General features: G+C 58.1%; 1 protein-coding gene across 5 annotated transcripts in view; it reads left to right on the top strand.

Annotated features, from left to right (window-relative positions):
* The window catches only part of CAMSAP1 (calmodulin regulated spectrin associated protein 1), a 43,038-nt gene extending 23,901 nt beyond the window's left edge, over positions 1-19,137 (top strand). For 3 of the 5 annotated variants that reach the window (XM_061434014.1, XM_061434016.1, XM_061434017.1), the window contains 13 exons: positions 510-651; positions 5,875-6,014; positions 6,105-6,201; positions 6,853-6,982; positions 7,390-7,481; positions 8,204-8,288; positions 8,861-11,210; positions 12,128-12,264; positions 12,360-12,568; positions 12,792-12,894; positions 14,270-14,388; positions 14,829-14,947; positions 17,250-19,137. In XM_061434014.1, the coding sequence (XP_061289998.1) occupies positions 510-651; positions 5,875-6,014; positions 6,105-6,201; positions 6,853-6,982; positions 7,390-7,481; positions 8,204-8,288; positions 8,861-11,210; positions 12,128-12,264; positions 12,360-12,568; positions 12,792-12,894; positions 14,270-14,388; positions 14,829-14,947; positions 17,250-17,552 (4,026 nt within the window). In that variant the 3' untranslated portion in view covers positions 17,553-19,137. The remainder of the gene's footprint in view (positions 1-509; positions 652-5,874; positions 6,015-6,104; positions 6,202-6,852; positions 6,983-7,389; positions 7,482-8,203; positions 8,289-8,860; positions 11,211-12,127; positions 12,265-12,359; positions 12,569-12,791; positions 12,895-14,269; positions 14,389-14,828; positions 14,948-17,249) is intronic. The other 2 variants (XM_061434018.1, XM_061434015.1) reach the window with 1 other exon arrangement.
* Positions 19,138-19,532: the final 395 nt, after the last annotated feature.

Here is a 19,532-nt window from a genome sequence, read left to right as displayed (position 1 = left end):
TATAGCGCTTCACGTGCCGTCAGATTCCCGGCTGCATGCGCCTGCCCGAGGGGCCGGTGGACGGTCGGTGGCCTTTGCTCTGGTTCGGGAGTTTCCAGGGCTCCTGTGGACGCTGCCTTCTGTTTTTCATGATGCCGAGCTGCTGCTGGCTCTAAGAAGGGCCAGTCATGTGGGTCTTCCTGGCATAGGGCGCTCATGTAACTTGTTTCTCATCCGTGGACCGTGTGCAGCCCCTGGCAACGTAGGCGTGTGTCCTGCCTCCTTCCCCGGGGTGCCTGGCCCTCAGAGGGAGACGGCCCTGGCGTCCTGAGCAGCTCACTGCAGTTGCCCGCTGTGGCCAGGAAGCCCGGTTCCCTGGGTCTGGACGCATGTTCCAGGCAGAGGGCGTTACCCCGACCGGAGGCTTTCCCGCGTGGCTGCCGTTGTTCTGACCGTGGTCCGGCCAGCTGCCGTGGACGCTGGCTGAGCGCCAGCACCGCTCGCAGTGACCAGGCCCCTCTCACCCGCAGGTGCGCTACCGCCGGGAGCAGCTGTGCGCGCGGCAGCCGCCGCACTTCCCGCTGCTGGAGGACCTGATGCGGGACGGCAGCCACGGGGCGGCGCTCCTGGCCGTGGTGCACTACTACTGCCCGGGGCAGCTGAAGCTGGACGGTGAGTGTGGCCGCGCCCCCCAGGGCATCCGCTGGTAGTGAAGAAGCGGCGGGAGTAACTCCAAGGCCTCGGCATCCCCTGGGGCAGCACGTGGACGCGTAGATCTGGCGACGGCGTGCCTGGGCCTGGCCTGCACTCTGCCTGGTGGTGGGGGGCGGGGGGGCGGCGGCTGGGACATACATGGTAGCGCGTTCCCTATCAGTGACCGGACTTACGTCTCGGGATGGCCAAGAGCCGGTCAGCCCCACTGCAGTCGAGGTAGAGCGTCCCGAATGCGGTTTGGGAAGACGAGTGCAGAAGCCAGCCTATGGACGCACCATGAGGGGTGCCTGTAGGCCTGGTGGCAGCGGCATCACCAGGTCGCGTGTCTCTGTGGTGCCCGCGCCAGGTTGTGGGGGAGGTGTGAGTGATGCCCCACACAGCGCCGACAGGAACAGGGCTGCTGATGTGGGTTTGCTTTGCATCCTCGTCTCTGACGTGGGGCGGGGCGGGGGCATGAGTTCCACAGATGTCCTGACTGCTGGCTGCACAGGGAGTGTCTGCCAGGCTCGTGGCTGGCACAGGGCTGACTGTGGTCCCTCCCCGATCCACAGACATGCTGGGCTTGGTAGTTTGTAAAACACACAGCTGAGTGTGAAAGAGAGGGGGGGTCTCAGATTCCAGGAGGGATCCCCATCTTTAGTGAAAACCCCTGGATTGGCACCTGGTTGCCCTGGGCCTGGTAGGCCTCTGTGCTTGTGTGGCCTGGGCCAGCTGCCATGGGAGCCGTGACCAGCGCCCTGGGAGGACTGGGGGGCACCCCCTGCTGGCAGGACAAAGCCAGGAGCCCTGTCGGACGCCCAGGCCTGGGGCTGAGGGGGGTCTTTCAGGGGGAGGTGGGCCACTGGGCTACATCCTGGGTGGGAAGGAGACAGGTGTGCAGTGAGTTTATGTGAGACCGAGTCAGGACTCGGGAGACATGTGGGTCTCACTTAGAGTGCCACAGTGCAGGAGTGGGCCACCTGCCCCTGTCCCGTCCCCACGGGAAGGCAGTGGGGTGGCGGGCGCAGCAGACAGACTTGTGCAGACGGACATCTGACGGAGCGTGCAGCGTTCGCCATGAAGACTTTGGGGGAGAGACTGGAGTGGTGTGCTTGTGTGCGCTGGGGTCTCCCTGACCCTCGGCACCTCCTGCGGCTGCCTTGTGGCTCACTGGTTCAGTGGTTCTGACTTTGGTTTTGTCCCGCCTGTGTCTCACCTCTCCACCGGGGTCTGGAGACAGAGGTACTAGGAGCAGAGAGTCTGTGGTGCGGATGAAGCACAGCCCGCAGGAGGAGAGAGCTGAGGCGCTGCGTCTGTAGCAGAACTTAAGAAGGGGGTTTTAAAAGCAACACAGGGTGAGATGACCGGAGGCGCACTTGTGACCTAACTTGTAGGACCGCCTGATGACACAGATGGGGACAGGAAGGCTGGAGGGGACTCGGGCACAGGGGTGCAGGCCGGGCCCAGGGCTCCAGCTCACAGGGGACCTGCCCCCTTAAATGAGAGTGCATGGAGGCGTTTACAAGAACGGGCTTGATAAAGGCCATAAAAGAAACCTCAACAGAGTTTGTCACAACACGGTAAAACGAGAAATCAGTAACAGAAACGTGCAGTGTCTTTCTCCAAACTGTTAAAATCTTGAATGTGTGGAAACCAAACAACTTACTCTAAAGCATTTCATGATCTAACTTGGAGTCACAGTGGGGTTTCCTGGTTGGGGCTCACCAAGGGCTGGTGTCTTTATCCGTTCAGCTCACTGATACACCCCATGCCGTCCGGGACAGCCTGGCGTTTGGTAGATGTTTGCGGAATAAATGAGCAACATACATGCCTGAATGCACAGGCCACAGCTCAGATGGCTTAAAGGGAGACTTGTTGTCTCAGCTCCAGTGCTTTGGCCACCTGATGCAAAGAGGCGACTCATTGGAAAAGACCCTGATGCTGGGAAAGATTGAGGGCAGGACAAGAAGGGGATGACAGAGGATGAGATGGTTGGATGGCGTCACTGACTCGGACTTGAGTCTGAGTAAACTCCAGGGTTTGGTGATAGACAGGGAGGCCTGTCATGCTGCATAAAGTCCATGGGGTCGCCAAGAGTCAGACACGACTGAGTGACTGAACTGTCGCCTCAGCGCATGTCCTGTAGAGCAAGGAGTTTAAAAATCAGGATGCCAGGCTGACCTCAGAACCTTTGACAGTAATAGAGTAACAAACCAGAAAAAGCAGAGGAAGGAGAATCAAGAGTGACCTTCTGTTTCTGCTGGTCGGAAATCATCTGAGCACAAGGGGGACCAGGCTGCGCTGCAGGTTCTGTCCTGGGGGACGTGCTCCCCCATGTGGGGGCGGAGCAGGGGGTGCAGAGGAGGCCAAGCGAGAGCTCTGGGAGCCTCCTGAACCAACAGCCCCGGCACCAGGAGCAGGAGGGGTGAGAGGAGAGGTCTGGGCTTTCCCTCCCGGTGGGAGTCAGGGCCCGGTGTCCCAGCCGTGCTGCCCAGGGCGCTATGTCCGGGACGCGCTACGGTCCCTGGGTTCCGGCGTTTCTCCTCTCTGACACCGCTGCTCTTTGCTTTACAACTGACCGGTGACCAGGCTGCATGGACATTGGTCTCCTGGTCACATTTTTAACTCCAGGGTGGTCGTCAGATGGGAATTTCTGGCCCTGCTTGTTGGTTGGCGGGTCGGCGTTGTGGTGCCGGGGGCCGGTCTCCTTGCGTCGGGATGGCCTCGTGGAGTCTTGCTTTGTTCGGCACACTGACCCATTCATCGTTCTGTCGCTTTGATTGTCCCAGACCCTGTGTGTTTCCCTTTGCCTCAGCTAAAGCACAGGGAGCTGGGCAGAGGGGCTCAGACGCCGATGCTCAGTGGGAACCTGGCGTGGCCCAGACTGTGAGGCGGGCGCCACCTGTGAGGGGGATGCAGTGGGACCCCAGCCCACACATGCCAAACACCATGCCTTGGACCAAAGTCAGAAGAGTGGAAAAGCAAAATTTTAAAAACTTGGGGGAAAAAAAGGAAAATAGTGTTACCACATTGTTAATGGGATAGCACAAGCAATAGGAAAGATTACCGCATTTAACCGTGTAAAATTCCCTGTGCCGACAGAGGAGCATCATAAAACTGAGCGATAAAATATGGCCTCAAAACACGCTTGAAGTAAATGTGAGCTGACGGTGGACCGCCGCTCCGCTGTGCTGTGGCCGGCACACACGAAGAGTCCCCACACGTCAGTGGGGTCTGAAGAACCCGAGGGGGAGTAAGAGCGTGCTCTTCGCAGAAGCGGTGGTCCAGGCGGGCACATGGCCCAGCACAGGGAGGGCGAGATGCCACAGGCAGGCTGGGGTGTGGACAGGCCAGGGCCAGGTGTGGGCAGCGTGGCTCGTGACCCCTTCGGGAAGGGTTCCCGGTGAAGAGAGCATGCACAGTAGTGAACACTGTGGAATCCTAAGCAAAAGTGAAAGCCGCGCTGTTGGGTCTGACTCTTTGCAACCCCACAAACTATACACAGTCCATGGAGTTCTCCAGGCCAGAATACTGGAGTGGGCAGCCTTTCCCTTCTCCAGGGGATCTTCCCAACCCAGGGATTGAACCCAGGTCTCCTGCATTGCAGGTGGATTCTTCACCAGCTGAGCCAGGGAAGCCCAGAATTAATATATAGCCATTGGGAAATTGTGGAAACCTCTTAAAGAGATGGGAATACCATTGTGGGAAAAGACCCTGATGCTAGGAAAGATTGAAGGCAAAAGGAGAAAGGGGGTGGTAGAGGATGAGACAGTGAGATAGCATCACTGACTTAATGGATGTGAGTTTGAGCAAACTCCAGGAGATGGTGGAGAACAGAGGAGCCTGGCGAGTTGAACACGACTTAGTGGCTGAACAACAACAAATACAGCTGTTGAATGACAAAATCTGCTCACATCAGCATAGAACTGTTTGGAGACATAATTCCGGGCCTGGGGGAAATAACAGGCTGCCACTTGCTAGGCGTGGCTTCTTGTCCTGAGTGCCGTCCGCAGTCAGCCGGGCGCTGTGTCCGTGATTCACGGGGCAGGCCTCCCGTGGTGCAGACGCCGCACGCGCCGGGTCCCAGGGCTTAGAGGGTGCTGCCTTGGGGACAGGCGGGTCAGCGCTGGGTGCTGTACTGAGAGAAATAAGATTCGGATCAGAGAAGGGACGATGTTAACATTTGCTCACTCGGCAGAGGGTGCCTGGGAGTCTGGTCTTTATATTTGTAATATTTCACAATCTGAATTTTAGAGTAAAAGGAACATTTCTTAGGAATATAACTGTTACTCAACTTATGAAAGTTTTCTCTTGAGAGTTCACAATGTTAGGGCATCGCCACATAGGACAGAATTCTAACATAAATCCCATTTGTGCTTGAGATTTCTAAATGGTTGAAAATGACTTCTTAGGAGTAAAGTTTTTTACAGTAAGTTTCTCGATCCTGTTTGTTTATTTACAGGCAGAATTAAGTCGTCAGTGCAGCCACTTCTAGTTTAGCCTTGGTATCTAGTTTAGGGTGGTATCTGGGTGTTCCGGTGGCTCCTGAGGGTGGGCCCACATCCCCTCAAGAGCCTGTTCAGTGGCCCAGTGTGGGTGTCCCTGCTGGAATTTTCTGGCTGAGGGTCTGGCATCCTGCAGAGCAGCATGAGACGGAACAGTTGTCCTGCTCTGGGTGCAGACAGCCAGCAGAGGGAGACCGAGCTCTGTGGGTCTCCTGACTTCTGTGATTAGCCGCGTCCCGTACATTTCTGCGGGACAAGCCTGACGTTTCCCGTTTTATGTTCCCCTCTCCCACCCATGGAGATAAGAGTCACTGGAAGGACTCGGGGGAGAAGCTTGGTTAAATGTGCACTGACCTTATGCAGCCAGGTCTTTATAAAGTGAAAGGTGATTGTCACAGTTCATGCTTAAAAGGTCAAGTAATTTCTATATATTTTTTAGATGTTAACAGTTAAATTCAGGTCCTGGAGATTTTCCTATCTTTTTCTTGGTGTTTTCTTTCTATATTTAGCATTACTTATAATCACTTGTGTTGTTTAATAATGCTTTTTGCCTTTTTAAATGTCACCTTTATCTTCACTTAAAATATTTTTCAGTTGAAAATTGTGTATATATATATGCGCACACAGATCTGTGTTCATGCACATCATGAAACAGCATATCTTTATAATAAATTATAGTTTTGTTTTTATCTATTAGATATATGCTTGAAGGAGGTGACGTCGATGGCTGACAGTCTGTATAACATTCGGCTTCTGAGAGAATTCTCCAATGAATATCTTAACAAATGCTTTTATCTCACCCTAGAAGATATGCTGTATGCTCCTTTAGTGTTGAAGGTAAAAATCAATTATCAGAAGCACATTTTTAAAACCACTTGGGAATAAGCTATTTACTATGTCCTTGATCTTTTCTGTTTTTTCTTTTAGCCAAATGTTATGGTTTTTATTGCTGAGCTGTTCTGGTGGTTTGAGAACGTCAAGCCAGATTTTGTCCAGCCCAGGGATGTTCAGGAACTGAAGGATGGTGAGTGGCAAACTTCTGTGCATAAGAGTGCTCAGGAGGTGTGGTTACAGGCTCCTGCCTTCATGCAGCAGTGGAGTTTAATCAGGGCTTTCTCTAGGGAGCACCAGGGAGCTCGATGGGCTGTGAGCGGTCTGCCTCCAAAGTCCAGGTCTGACCACCAGGACTGTCACTGGCACCATCTTTCTTGGACGAGTGTTCTGGGAGCAGCTTCAGGCTGGGCCCGACCTCTACCCCTGAGCCCATGGGGCTTGAGCTGCAGTGACCACTGAGGTGCTCAGTCGCAGGCTGGGCCCAGCCGACGGCTGCCCCCTGAGGGTTTGGCTGCGGGGCGCCCTGATCGGCTCGGTCCCCAGGCCCAGTGAGGAGGCTACGTGTTAGGGGTCCATGCACCCTCCCTTGCTGCTCTAGTCTGGCTTGTGTCTTTTGATTTTAGTACTTATTTTGTTAAAATATTTGATTCATTACAAAATATACCTAATGACCTTGAAACCAGGTTGTTTTTTTTTTTTTTTTGAGAAGTTTAGTTTCATGTAAAAGTTTTGTTTTTAGTACTCATGAAAATGGATTTATTTTTCTTAAAGATTCTTCTCGCTAGTGTTGTCAGTAGCGGTAAATAACAAGACTACTATTCCTATAAAATTGTTTCTGCAGCTAAATCAGTGTCGCACCCCAAAAGCAGCCGGCCCCCAGTTCCCATCTCCAACGCCACCAAGCGCAGCTTCCTGGGCAGCCCCGCGGCGGCGAGCCCGGCCGACCTGCAGCTCGGGGAGCCCGAGCCCCCGTAAGTCCGCCCGCCTCCCACCCCCACCGTCTGCTGTTCCCCCTGGGGTCGCCTTTCCTTGGGGCGATGGGAAGCTGCGGGGAGTCAGCAGCGAGGACCTCCTCTGTGGGCGCCCCCTGCCCAGGTGAGCAGGGTGGCCTTAACACGAACTTGAATTTGCTGTGGAAACTTGAAGCCTGTTGTATGATAGGCCATGACCAGAGGTCAGTGTGTCTCTGAGCTGCAGTCTGGATGTTTATCCAAGTTTGAATTCTTGATGTTCTTGGTACATTTTGGGTTCATTTTTACAGCAATTAATTTTCCCAGGGAGTCTGAATCTTTTGCAGGTCGGTGTGATTCATGCTGGTCTGGTTTTGAACTTGAAGACCAGCAGCTGGTGCTTTTTCTCTCCCATCCTCTCTGTTTAGGGGGAAGGGAGCCTCAGCTTTTAGCCCATCACACCCTTTACTGCCACTGAGACAGAAGCAGCAGAAGACGGTGCAGGGAGAGGACCCCCCAGGTGAGAAGCACCACCCCACCCCCGCCACCCCCGTCCCTCTCTGGAGGCCATTACATCGTAGTTCCAAAATGAACAGATTGGTCATGATGTGGCGATGTTGGTTACGAAGACTGGCGGCATGCTTTTTGCGTTTTATTCATGTACCTTACAATTTATAGTCTGTACAGTGGCCATATTAAACCTAGTGAATTCCATAAAGCATGGCAGTACATCGTGTCAAAAATTTACACTTTGACATTCACTGGTTCTTTTAATTGACATTGACATCACTTATTGATAAAGTGAAAGTGAAAGTCACTCAGTCGTGTCTAACACTTTGCAGCCCCATGGACTATACAGTCTGTGGGATTCTCCACAGCAGAATACTGGAGTGGGTAGCCTTTCCCTTCTCCAGGGCATCTTCCCGACCCAGGAATCAAACCAGGGTCTCCCGCATTGCAGGCAGATTCTTTACCAGCTGAGCCACCAGGGAAGCCCATCATTTATTGATACTGCCATGTAATTGACATTCTCATGATTTCATGACTTGGACTGACTTATACATTACTTATTGTCGAAACTGTGGAAAATTGTGTTGGGATTATTTGCTTCCCTAAGCAGTTTTGGTGTGCTCAGTTATGATGCATTTCCTTGAGAAGTGGTTATTATATTGAAGAAATTTCAAGTGATATAAAACTGGTTACTTAACGCTGAGCTCACTCACTGTTTTCTCCAAACCGCAGACCAGCGACACCGATCCAGTTCCTTAACCCGAGCCGACAGTCAGCCCCGAGGAGCAGCCATAGCATGGACGGAAAAAAAAAACAGGTGACCTGTCCACGTTTCCAAATACGTTTCTGCTGGAAATGTTGGTTAGCCTAGCAGAGCAGTGCCCCGGATGTGGCCCAGGGACCCCAGAGTGCACCCACAGCAACGCTGCTGCCTTCAGCCTTCTGAGGCCCTGGGCGGTGTGGGGTCACAGCGGCTTGACTCAGTCGGGCCCGAGAATCCAGCCAGGGACGCAACTGAGGCCGCTCCTTACACTCTGCCCTCGCTTGTTTTAGAAAATACGGCCACAGCTCATGTAATGGATTTCTTATCGGAATTTTTTAATCGTTTTCAAAACGTCTCAGCTCAAATTCCTAGGGTGATACATAACGGACTCGTATTGACGAATCCGTGAAAGCTCGTTGGGATCCTCAGCATGGTTAAGGGGGCTGGGCCAGAGTGTCTGCGGATCGCTGAGCTGCAGGCCTCCGGGCTTTCCTTCGCCCAGGGGAGAGTCATTTACGCGGCCTTTGTGTAAGAGGAGGACTCTCTCTCATGACTCGTGTTCTCGTCACTCACAAGCCTCTCGCGGAGACGTGACGTGTCCCGTGGCCTCTCTCCCCACGTTGCAGGCCTGTGTCTCAGCCGGCGCCCTTCGCCCTCCACCACACCGCGAGCTGTGACATGGACCCGGGCGGTGGCGACAGCGTCAGCCTGGCCCGCTCCATCAGCAAGGACAGCCTAGCCTCCAGCGTCGTCCACCTGACCCCGCAAAACCAGCCCCAGCCCGCAGCCCTCAGGACTGACGGGAGGAGCCTCCTGAGCAATGTTGACATTGAGGACGAAGACGAGGAGCTCCTGGCCATCGTGAGGACGGACGTGGCTCGCCAGGGCGGCGACCCTGGCCCGATGGCTGGTGCCAGGTCTCCCCACAGGCTAGCGGACGCCTTCGAGAGTAAGCCCGACAGCTTCTTCCTGGAGCCGTTGATGCCGGCCGTGCTCAGGCCAGCCAAGGAGAAGCAGGTGGTCACCAAGGAGGACGAGTGTGGAGAGGGGCGGCCCCGGGCCTTCACGTCCAGGAGGTCTGGCGATGGCCACCAGCCTCTGGGGCGGAAGAAGGCGCCCAGCAGTCACGTCGCTCGGGACTTGAACAGGACTTTCAGCCCCATCTCCTGTTCAGAGATGTCTGCAGGCTTCGAGGCCGTGCCCGCTGAGGTGGGGCCCCAGGTGGCGGGGGACACGCATGGCGGGTCTCTGGCCGGCAGCGGTTTTGACCCATCGTCTCAGGGACAGTCCGCCGACGGCTTCTTCCTTCACGTAGGCAGAGCTGACAAGGACGCGGAGGGCAGGCTCTACATGAGCTGTGCACGGAGCCCCGGCGCCCTTAGCCCGGACACCTGGGCCGTCCTGCGGCAGGACTCTGACTCGGACGTTGCAGACCTGGACGAGGCCGAGCAGGACTTTGCCGGCGAGGAGCACCCCGCGGTGAGGGCCGGGTACGGCGGGGAGGAGGAGTCCGCGAAGCTGCAGGAGGACCTGAAGGTGAAGGAGCATGATGACAAAGACGATGCCAGCGGCCGCTCCAGCCCATGCCTGAGCACTGTCTCCCAGACCAGCAGCGCGTCCATGGCCAGCGGGAGCGCGAAGATGACCAGCTTTGCTGAGAGGAAGCTCCAGCGGCTCAACAGCTGTGAGACCAAGTCGAGTGCTAGCAGCTCCCAGAAGACCACGCCTGACGCGTCGGAGAGCTGCCCGGCCCCGCTGACCACGTGGAAGCAGAGGCGGGAGCAGAGCCCGAGCCGGCCAGGCGGGGACCACGCCAGCCTGCTGGCCTCCGAGCTGCTGCAGCTGCACATGCAGCTGGAGGAGAAGCGCAGGGCCATCGAGGCGCAGAAGAAGAAGGTGGAGGCGCTGTCGGCACGGCAGCGGCTGCAGCTGGGCAAGGCGGCCTTCCTGCACGTGGTCAAGAAGGGCCGGGCCGACGCCACCCAGCAGCCGCTGAAAGCGGGGTCCCTCGCAGGGGAGCACACCCAGCACAACGGGGACGACTTCCTCGGCAAGGAGGAGGGCCGGGGAGCACTGCTGGGGTCTCCGGACGTGGACGGGGAGGGCCTGGCTCTCGTCCAGCCGCATAAAGCCCGGGACCCCGCCAGCCTCCCCGAGCTGGAGCACGGCAAGGCGCTGTCGGCGGTGCTCCTGGAGGACACTGAGGGTGTGGACGTGGGCGAGTGTGACCTGTCCATCGAGAAGCTGAACGAGACCATCAGCACGCTGCAGCAAGCCATCCTCAGGATCTCCCAGCAGCAGGAGCAGCTGCTGCTCAAGTCCCCCACCCTGCCCTCACCCGGGCCCCGCAACGGCGCCCAGGACCCGAAGGCCAAGGCGGCCATCCACTTTGTCGAGCCGCTCTCTCCAACGGCCCTGACCGGTCACCGCAAGCCCCCCCGCCTCGGTCAGGGCCGGAACGCCCGGTCAGGGAGACCGGCTGAGCTGAAGGTGCCGAAGGAGCGACAGCAGGGTTCCTCTCGCAGCAAGACCCCCACCCCGGGCCTCGAGACCGCCCCACACTCGCGGTGCTTCCCGCCCCGGACGCCCCCCGAGCCAGGCTGGGACGGGCCCAGCGAGCCCGGGAGTGAGGCTTCAGAGAAGTGCGTCTTCGACAGCTACCGACTGCACGACGAGAGCAACCACCGGACGCTCGTCCTCTCGTCCTCCCGAGACGCCAACGTCCTGTCCGAGCAGGGGGGCTTCAGGGAGGGGCTGGAAGGCAGCACGAAGGAGGCGGGGCTCAGCACCCTGCCTGCGCCCGGGAAGGAGAACGTGCCGCTGGACGAGCCCCCGCGCAGCAAGGCCAGCCTCATCGAGGTGGACCTCTCCGACCTGAAGGCCCCCGACGAGGACGGGGAGACGGAAGGCCGGGACAGCTCCGTGGACCTCGGCAGCGAGGGGGACCAGAAGCCAGGGGTCGGCTTCTTCTTCAAGGTAAAGGCTGGCGGCATCCGCGTCCCGCGGTGGCCAGGCCATCACCCACCCTGGCCGTGCGGAGCCGCTGCTGCAGAGGCTGGGGGTAGAGGTGGGTGCGCGTGCGGCCTCCTGGCTGCAGGGTCTCCACAAGGACCCAGCTCTCCCAGGGCAGCTGGCCAGGCCCCGGCAGAGCTTCTCCTCGGGCCCTGGAGCAGGAATTCTGTGTGGTCGTGACGTGTCACGAGGTGATTTTCTCGTGGTGGTTTTCTGACCACTTAAGAGTGAAAAGCACTCTTAGTTCAAAGGCTCCGCAGAGCAGGTGGTGTTTGGCCTCTGGGCTGAGCTTGGCTTCTCCTTGTTGCAGTCTGGGCAGGTGGAGAAGCTTCAGGAAACATCTTGGAGCTTTTTCTTCAGGAGGAGAGGGCAATGAGCCGTGAGACTCCTCTCTGTCTTGAGAGCCTCTCCTTCTGTCCTGGCCCTTGGGGGCGGCTGACACCGATGGAGCAATGAGGGCCGTCTTGTCAGGACACACAGGCCCCTGCTTGGCGTTCGTGTGCTTCAGTTGTAAACACACTTTAGCTCCTGTTGTGGAAACGAGTGTGTGGTTTTTCGGGCAGATAGAGTCAGCGCCGGCACACGGAATGCCTTTTGAACGGCGCGGCTTGTTTCTCGTTTGCATTTTAGCACCTCTAAAGGGGGGCTCCTTCCTCTTCTAAAAAGGGTAAGGAAGTGTCTGGACTACATTTCCTCTTCTCAGGGCGTTAAGCACGGGGCCAGGGTTGATGGTGCCGGGGTTCCCGTGAGGGTTGGTCCCGGCCACTCATAGGTGACTGCAGACGTCGCGTCTGTACCTTTAGGGCAGGGCCAGGGCATGACCGTGCTGGGGGTCCCCCGAGGGTCCGTCCGGCCACTCATAGGTGACGTCTGCTTTGTAGGATGAGCAGAAGGCGGACGACGAGCTTGCCAAGAAGCGGGCAGCCTTCCTCCTGAAGCAGCAGCGCAAGGCCGAGGAGGCCCGTGTGCGGAGGCAGCAGCTGGAGGCAGAGGTCGAGCTCAAGAGAGATGAGGCACGGTAGGTGACCGAGGCGCCTGCCTGCCCCGTCTGTCACGCCCCCCGCCCCCCGATTCTGGGCGTGAGCAGGACGCCCCGGCCGGTCCTTTCTGCAGGCGTAAAGCAGAGGAAGACCGGATCCGCAAGGAGGAGGAGAAGGCACGGCGGGAGCTGATCAAGCAGGAGTACCTGCGGCGGAAGCAGCAGCAGATCCTGGAGGAGCAGGGCCTGGGCAAACCCAAGACCAGGCCCAGGAAGCCGCGGCCCAAGTCCGTCCACCGGGAGGAGCCAGGCAGCGACCTGGGACCTAAGAGCGCCTCCCCCTGTAAGCAGGGCCGGGGGAAGGGCCGGAGGTGGTGTGTGGGCCCTGCCCCTCCGCTCCCCGCCGCCCCTCCGGCTGTCAGCTCCCACTTCCCTTCTCCAAAGTTGGGGTCGAGCACTGGCATCCTCCGGTGCTGAGAGGTGGCGGGCCCTTCCCACCCCCGTACAGACGGCTGGTGTGGGGGACGCGCGTCTCACGGAAGCGCGCCTCGTCTTGTCTCCGGCAGCTGATAACCTGAGCCGGGCCCAGTCGGGCTCCAGCCTGTCGTTGGCCTCCGCAGCGACCACAGAGCCCGAGAGCGTGCATTCGGGGGGCACGCCTTCGCAGCGGTGAGCAGGCGGGGTGCCGCGGGGGTGCTGTGCAGTGCGGGCGGCGGGCCGTCCGGCTGGCCCTGGGCAGCTCAGAGCCGCGGCAGTGCCGTCTCGGGAGCTAATCCCTGTGGCCCAGGCTCGCCCACTGCTGAGACGGTTTTGTGTTTGGCTTTCTCTGCCTCCCTGTTGTCCCAGCTCTGGACGCGTTTGTGTTTCTAGCCTTTTGAGAGTAGTAAGTTGACGACACCCTCTTTGTCCTTAAACACTTGAGAGCGTGTGTCTCTGAGCAGGGGCGTTGCCTCTCGTCACCGCGATCATAGACCAGCACTGCCATTGGGTCCGCAGTCCAGCTCGCCGTGGCCGTCCCCAGTGTCCTTCCGTGAGCCCAGGCCCACGTGGGGCACGGTCTCGCTGAGTGCTCGTGCTCGTTCCCTGGAACGGGCGCTCACCTCCTTGCGTCTCCCCGGGGCTGGACGCTCTGCCCAGGACAGGCCAGTTGCTTTGTGGCCTGGCCCTCGGCAGGTTTCCCCCGATCCAGTCCAGCCTCTGCGTTTCTGGCAGCAGCACCGTGGAGAGGGGTCTGTGCGTTTCCCAGGGCAGCCTGTCGTGGTGTCACCTTGATGTGGGCTAAGGTGCTGTTTCCGTGGGCACTGGCTTTTCCCTTTGTGATTAAGGAGTGAATCAGGAGGAGGTGGTGTTGGGGAGCCTGTCGATGGCACTGACTGCCCACAGGCCTCAGCAGCCCCGCGGGTCTCTGTCCACGCTGCCTCCACACTGGGTTGGCCTCCTGGCAGGCGGGTCCCCGCTGTCCTGCCTTGCCGCACCTCTGGGGGCTTCTTGACGCCTCCTGTGGACCCTGGACTCCGGTTAGAACTTTGCTCAGACGGTCAGTTACCGGGACTGAATTCAGGCTTTTCCCACACCTGCCTCCTGGCACGAGTGTGTCCCCCTCAGTGGACGTGGCCCAAGGGCCATGGCTGAGGCCGTAAGGGAGCAGAGAGGCCTGAGACCCCACTGGGCTTGGACTCCGCCCACCAGGCCCCTTCTTCCCCTGGTCCGTCCCTTGTCTGGGGGCAGCAGCAATGTCCGGGCCCTGGTCACCTGGTTCTCACACCAGCAGGACAGGCGCTGCCCTCCCACTCCGCGGTGCCACCTGAGGGTGGCCCTCCCCGCCCAGGCCCCTTGGTGCCCCGGGCTGGGTTCTGTCCATGATGCCGTGTTTTGCTGGGGCAGACTGGCCATACTCCCCGCTGCTGCCGCGGCCGACAGCCTTTCCTATGCTGGCGGTGCAGCCCGGCCCGTTTCGGGGTGGGGTCCCACCAGCCGGCACCAGTCGCGGGCTAGAAGAGGTGTGCCTGCCACCCTCCCATCCCTGCCCCGTCCCCCTCCCCAGCAGAGTCGAGTCCCTGGAAGCCTTGCCCGTGCTGAGCCGCAACCCCAGCAGGAGCACCGACAGAGACTGGGAGACTGCCTCCGCCGCGTCCTCACTCGCCTCCGTGGCCGAGTACACAGGTGACGGCCGTGCGCTCAGGGGGCGCACCCAGCCACGCCCTGCGGGGAGGGCACTGCGTGGGGAGGGAGGGCGCGGCGCCGGAGTGGCAGCCTCTGCCCCTGCACCGCTCGTGGCTCACTGTGTGTCCTGGGCCCGTAGGAGCCCCGCGCTGCTCAGGGTGTAAAGTCCCGCTTCTGTGTTTTCTGTGTATCAAAGAAACTGAAATTAGAAAGGGAGTAAGTTATTAATTACTTTAACCTTTTCCTTAGTTTATTTAAAATCTGTAACTTAGAATTCTCTCATAGATTTAAACTGGCTGTTACTCCGCATTTTCAGAAAATCATGAACACTCCTAGTTTAGCCTGTCTGCTGCTTGGTTTTATGATTGTGGCCTTTTGTGTGTGTGTGCACATGCGCGCCACAGATACTCACTTTGCACATCTTGGCCTGCTTCTCACAGGTCCCAAGCTGTTTAAGGAGCCCAGCAGCAAATCCAACAAACCAATCATTCACAACGCTATATCCCATTGCTGTCTCGCAGGAAAAGTGAACGAACCTCACAAAAATTCAATATTAGAGGCAAGTATCAAAGTTTCACACCTAAGTTTTCATGTAGAGGAAGGGTATTTGTGAATGAAGGTTTTCCCTAGAGGGGAGAACCCTGATGGCTGACAGAAGAGGCCTCTGTCTCACGCGTGTGATCAGGTGTGGGCACACAGTCCCGTCTGCTCATGCCGCTCGGCGTGCCCTGGCCCTCACTTTCAGCATGCTCCACGAAAGAGCAGACCTCGGACCAGCAAGACAGAGGCTGCACTGGTCGGGCGGGGTCTGGGGTACGGCCCTGAGGGAAGGGGAGGCGGGTGGAGCTCCTCACAGGGAAGCCAGCTGGCTTGGCATGCTGTCGAGGAGGGGGCTGTCCTCGAGTGTCATAGACAGTGTTGGGGTGGAGACAGGGCGCCCCAGCTCTGCACTGGGGCCGCTGGAGAAATGGAAGTCTGAGGTAAACTGCTGGTTATCTGTGTCCTCTTCATGGTTCCTGCCCGGGGCCGCAGGCCTCAGTCACTGTTCATGGTGAGTGGCGGTGGCCTCAGCAGGCGGAGAGTCCGGACGGAGGGTTCGGGTTAGGACTGGTGCGTGCCTGTAGCCTCACGGGGGCTCCTCTGTACCCTGGGTCACCAGCTCCTCAGCTGCCGGCGGGTCCGAGGCGGCCGTGTAGTGGCACCCACGGGACGTGCTGCCAGCTTGGCTCAGACGTCACAGCGTGCAGACAGCCACAGGCCGGCCGGAGGGCGGCCCGGCTCCCAGAAGCCTGTCCACAAAAGCGGTTGGACTGATTCTGACTGTGGCTGTGGTCAGACGGTGATGAATGGTCTGGAAGGAGCGGAGGGGCAGCATGGGCTCCAGGGCAGCTGTGGCAGGCTGGTCAGCCAGCGGGCCTCACTGGAAGGGGTCGTTGAGCAGAGGCCTGGAGTCGGGAGGGGTGCCGTGCAGGTTTGGGGGCTCCCCAGGCTCCAGGTGGGACTGATCCCCCAGTTTGGCTGGAACCAGGGAGCTCGGGGTCAGAGGTCAAGGGGTCGCTACCGTAGGGCCTCTGTGGGGAGTGGCCGCGTGGGCTGCCAGCCTGGGACAGGCGCGTGAGGGTGGGGGCACGGCGGGAGGGCCTGGAGCTGCTCCGCCTCCGGTTTGGCTCGTGTTCAGACAGTTTTTACGTTGCTGAAATCGCTGAGATTTTGCCTTTTACTCTTAATTTTATAAATATGTGAATTTATTTAAAATAACAGGAAGCCCATTAGATACTGAGAAGAATAGTATCTATTTGTGAAAATCAGTTTTCTATAAACACAAATAGCGGGAGGAGGGGCACTGTTTTGCGTCACAGGGATCTTCTTAGCCCCTGGCTTCCCCACCTCCACGCGCAGTCTCACAGACCGCGGGTCCTGTGGCCGCTGGACGGCTCCAGTGAACAGGGCGGCGGGGGGGCCAGATGAGGTCTGAGAGGGACGAGGAGGCGTCCTCACGGTGAGCGGAGACTCTCGGAGGGTGCGGCACCCCAGACCAGGCTCAGAGAACTGCAGGGCAGGAAGCTAAGCATTCTCAAGTGTGAGGGGCGTTGGGCAACATGTTTTTGCGGTAACGACGTTCTGAGGTTGAGAGCCTGGTGCGGCAGACGCTGTAACAAGGAGCGGCCGTCAGCCCTGCTCCAGGTCCTTTCTGTGACGGTGCTGGCGAGGGATGCTTCTCCCAGTGTGAAGCCCCCTGTAGCGGCGTCAGGGCTGCAGTCAGGGCCAGGACCGCCCCCCAGAGGGACCCTGGACCGGGGCCGCTCCCCTGGCCCCCGGCTCTGTGGTCCCCTCAGCGTTCGCCACCCCCCGGTGGTGTCACTTGGAGGGGCTCATCCCGAGGCGGACCTTGGGCGGCGTCTCTCACTGGCAGGATGTCGTCACGCCCATCCGAGGGGCAGTGCCTGTGGTGCTTCACTCCTTCCTGCACCTGAAGAGCGTCCCGTTTCCGTGCAGACCACGGCTTGTCCATCCGTCTGCTGAGGGGCGTCCGGGTGGCGTCAGCCTTTGATCGTTGTGAATAATGCAGCTGGAGACGTCTGCACGAGTTTTCCCTGGATGCGTGTTTTAATTTCTCTGGAGCGCATCCCTGAGAAAAGAGCTGCTGAGTCCCGTGGTGACTCGGTGTTCCAGCTTCCGAACACCTGCCCGACTCGTTTCCACGGCGGCTGTGCCCTACCCTCTGGCAGTGGGGAACAGGGCCCGTTTCCTCACGCCCACTCCGGCTCTGGTCTAGCCTGGTGGGTGAGCAGGCGGTGGGCGCGGGGTCCGACAGCAGGGGCTCACACTCCGTGTCTCCCCGCTTCATGCCCCGCCCGCAGGAGCTGGAGAAGTGTGATGCCAACCACTACATCATCCTGTTCCGGGACGCCGGCTGCCAGTTCCGGGCTCTCTACTGCTACTATCCCGACACCGAGGAGATCTGCAAACTGACGGGCACCGGGCCCAAGAGCATCGCCAAGAAGATGATCGACAAGCTGTACAAGTACAGCTCGGACCGGAAGCAGTTCAGCCTCATCCCGGCCAAGACCATGTCGGTCAGTGTGGACGCGCTCACCATCCACAACCACCTGTGGCAGCCCAAGCGGCCCTCGGCGCCAAAGAAGACACAGACTCGCAAATGACCCCGGCGTGGCAAAGTCTGCGGACGCGCCGGCTGGGTGGATATTTATTACTTTCTTCCTTTTGGGTACGAAGTATGCAGAATCACAGACCTTTTTCAAAGAGGCTTCTAGACAACAAGAGAAAACCCCTCCCTGAGCCCCCGGCACCAGGACGGGGGTGGAGCCGGGGCCTGATCGCTCCCAGCGGTCACCCCGGCCCTGCTGCTCGGAGGCTCCCGGCCGGGGTGTGTCCCAGAGCTGCCGGCAGTGGGGTCCTTTTACTTGAAGTTCTCCTTCAGTGTAAATTAAAGTGATCTCCTTTGCTTCCTTGCTTCCCACCTCACCCCTTTTTGCACATGACCTGACCCCCCGCTCTTGTGGCTGGCTGTGATCTCGCGGGATCACAGGACTGAGACTTGGTCTCGGGTCAGGGTGTTTGAATGTCTGTAGGAAAGGAGTTCATGGTGGGGAGTTGTTTTCATTTGAGAATTGTATAATATTTATTGATTGTGTCTACTGCCAACGTTTATATCCAATTCTAAGATTTCTGGGAAAAAAAAAAAACAAAAATTCTTGTTTCTTGCTGCTCAGAAAAAGTTTACTGAAAATAGCAGTTCCCTAAAAGCACTGAAATCTGCGGTCTGTCTTCTGCTAGAATAACGTTTACAAGTGCGGCGGGTTCGCCCGCCACGCAGTCACGAGGGAGGCACGGTACTCTGCTGGCGTCTGCCCGGCTGGAGGCAGGCAAGCCGTGCCAACACAGCCCTCGCCCGGTACGTTGGGGGTCGCGCGCCCATGATTGTTCACTTTAATAAAGACAGATTTTTTGGTAAAGTAGAATATTTTTTACTCTGAGCATGTTTCTCTTAAAAAGGTGATGATGCACTTAAGCTGACAGTTCTTTCTAGTGTTTTTATCACGTCCTCACTCGTCCCGTCCCAATTCTGGCTTCCGGAAGAGCTTCGGGCCCGCCGGGGAGCTTGCGGTTCTCCGTGTCGACAGAGCGTTTGGTCGCGTTGCCTATTCAAACAGAAAGTGGTCATTGGCAGCTGTTTGGGAACCACAAGTCCGCGGGACGCTCCGGTCCCCCCCACCTCCCCTCCGATGGTGGGCCTGGTGCTCCTGCCGGCCCCCGGTGCTTCTCGGGACCAGACCTTCCGGCGCGGCCTGCACACACGCTGCCTGTGCAACTGACCCGCTGACCCGACCGCCGGGACATTCTGGAGTCACTTATTTAGTTTTGCACATTTTTTTTTTCTTGGGAGTGTTACTTGAATTTATCTCAAAACTGCAGAAAGAAAAAAAAAAAACTGAAGCTCAACGGAGAGAAAAAGTTAAAACATGCAAACTGGTCATTTCCAACGCAAAGGGGAGTGACCGTGTCCATGAGGACGGAGGGGACGCGGTGGCCTCGCCCTGCCGGTTGGGTCGTCTGTACATAGGTAGGCCTGTGCGGTTTCTCCAGTGCTGAGTGTTGAAACAGTCCTGAGTGAACTCCTGTGACATGCCGTTCACACGTGTGCTTTACTTCTCACTGTATGTTTGATAATTATATTATTATATTTATTTTAAGAAAGCACTAAAATGTAATAAAGTAATTAACTAATTTGCTTTTTATGGCCACGTTTGTGTGAGGTTGTCGTGGCTGGTTCTGTGGGTCACGGTCCCCACTCCGCACTGCGGAGAAGCTTCCAGTGGTTTCTGGCTAACTGCCCTCTTATCAAGAGAAGACGCCCTTCCAGCCTCTTCCTTGACGAGGCCAGAACCCGTGACGTTCTGAGCTCATTCACATTCACTCCTGCTGGAGTCAGAGGAGGTGGAAGGTTTTCAGGGAAGACCGAGAGGTGCTTCCGGCCCCCAGGCCAGATGTCCCAGGCCTGTTGAACCTCTGGGCAAACTCTGGGTCTTCCGACATGGTCAGTCGGCTGTGGGGCATCGTGGGGGTTGTTCCCATGCTGGGCACCCTTTGCCAAGCTCAGCAAGGACCCGCCACACTACGGC

Source organism: Bos javanicus, chromosome 11 (assembly GCF_032452875.1).
Source record: "Bos javanicus breed banteng chromosome 11, ARS-OSU_banteng_1.0, whole genome shotgun sequence".
Taxonomy (NCBI): Eukaryota; Metazoa; Chordata; class Mammalia; order Artiodactyla; family Bovidae; genus Bos; species Bos javanicus.
The sequence above is the reverse complement of the archived record's forward strand: the minus strand, read 5'-3'. Positions and strand labels throughout refer to the sequence as shown.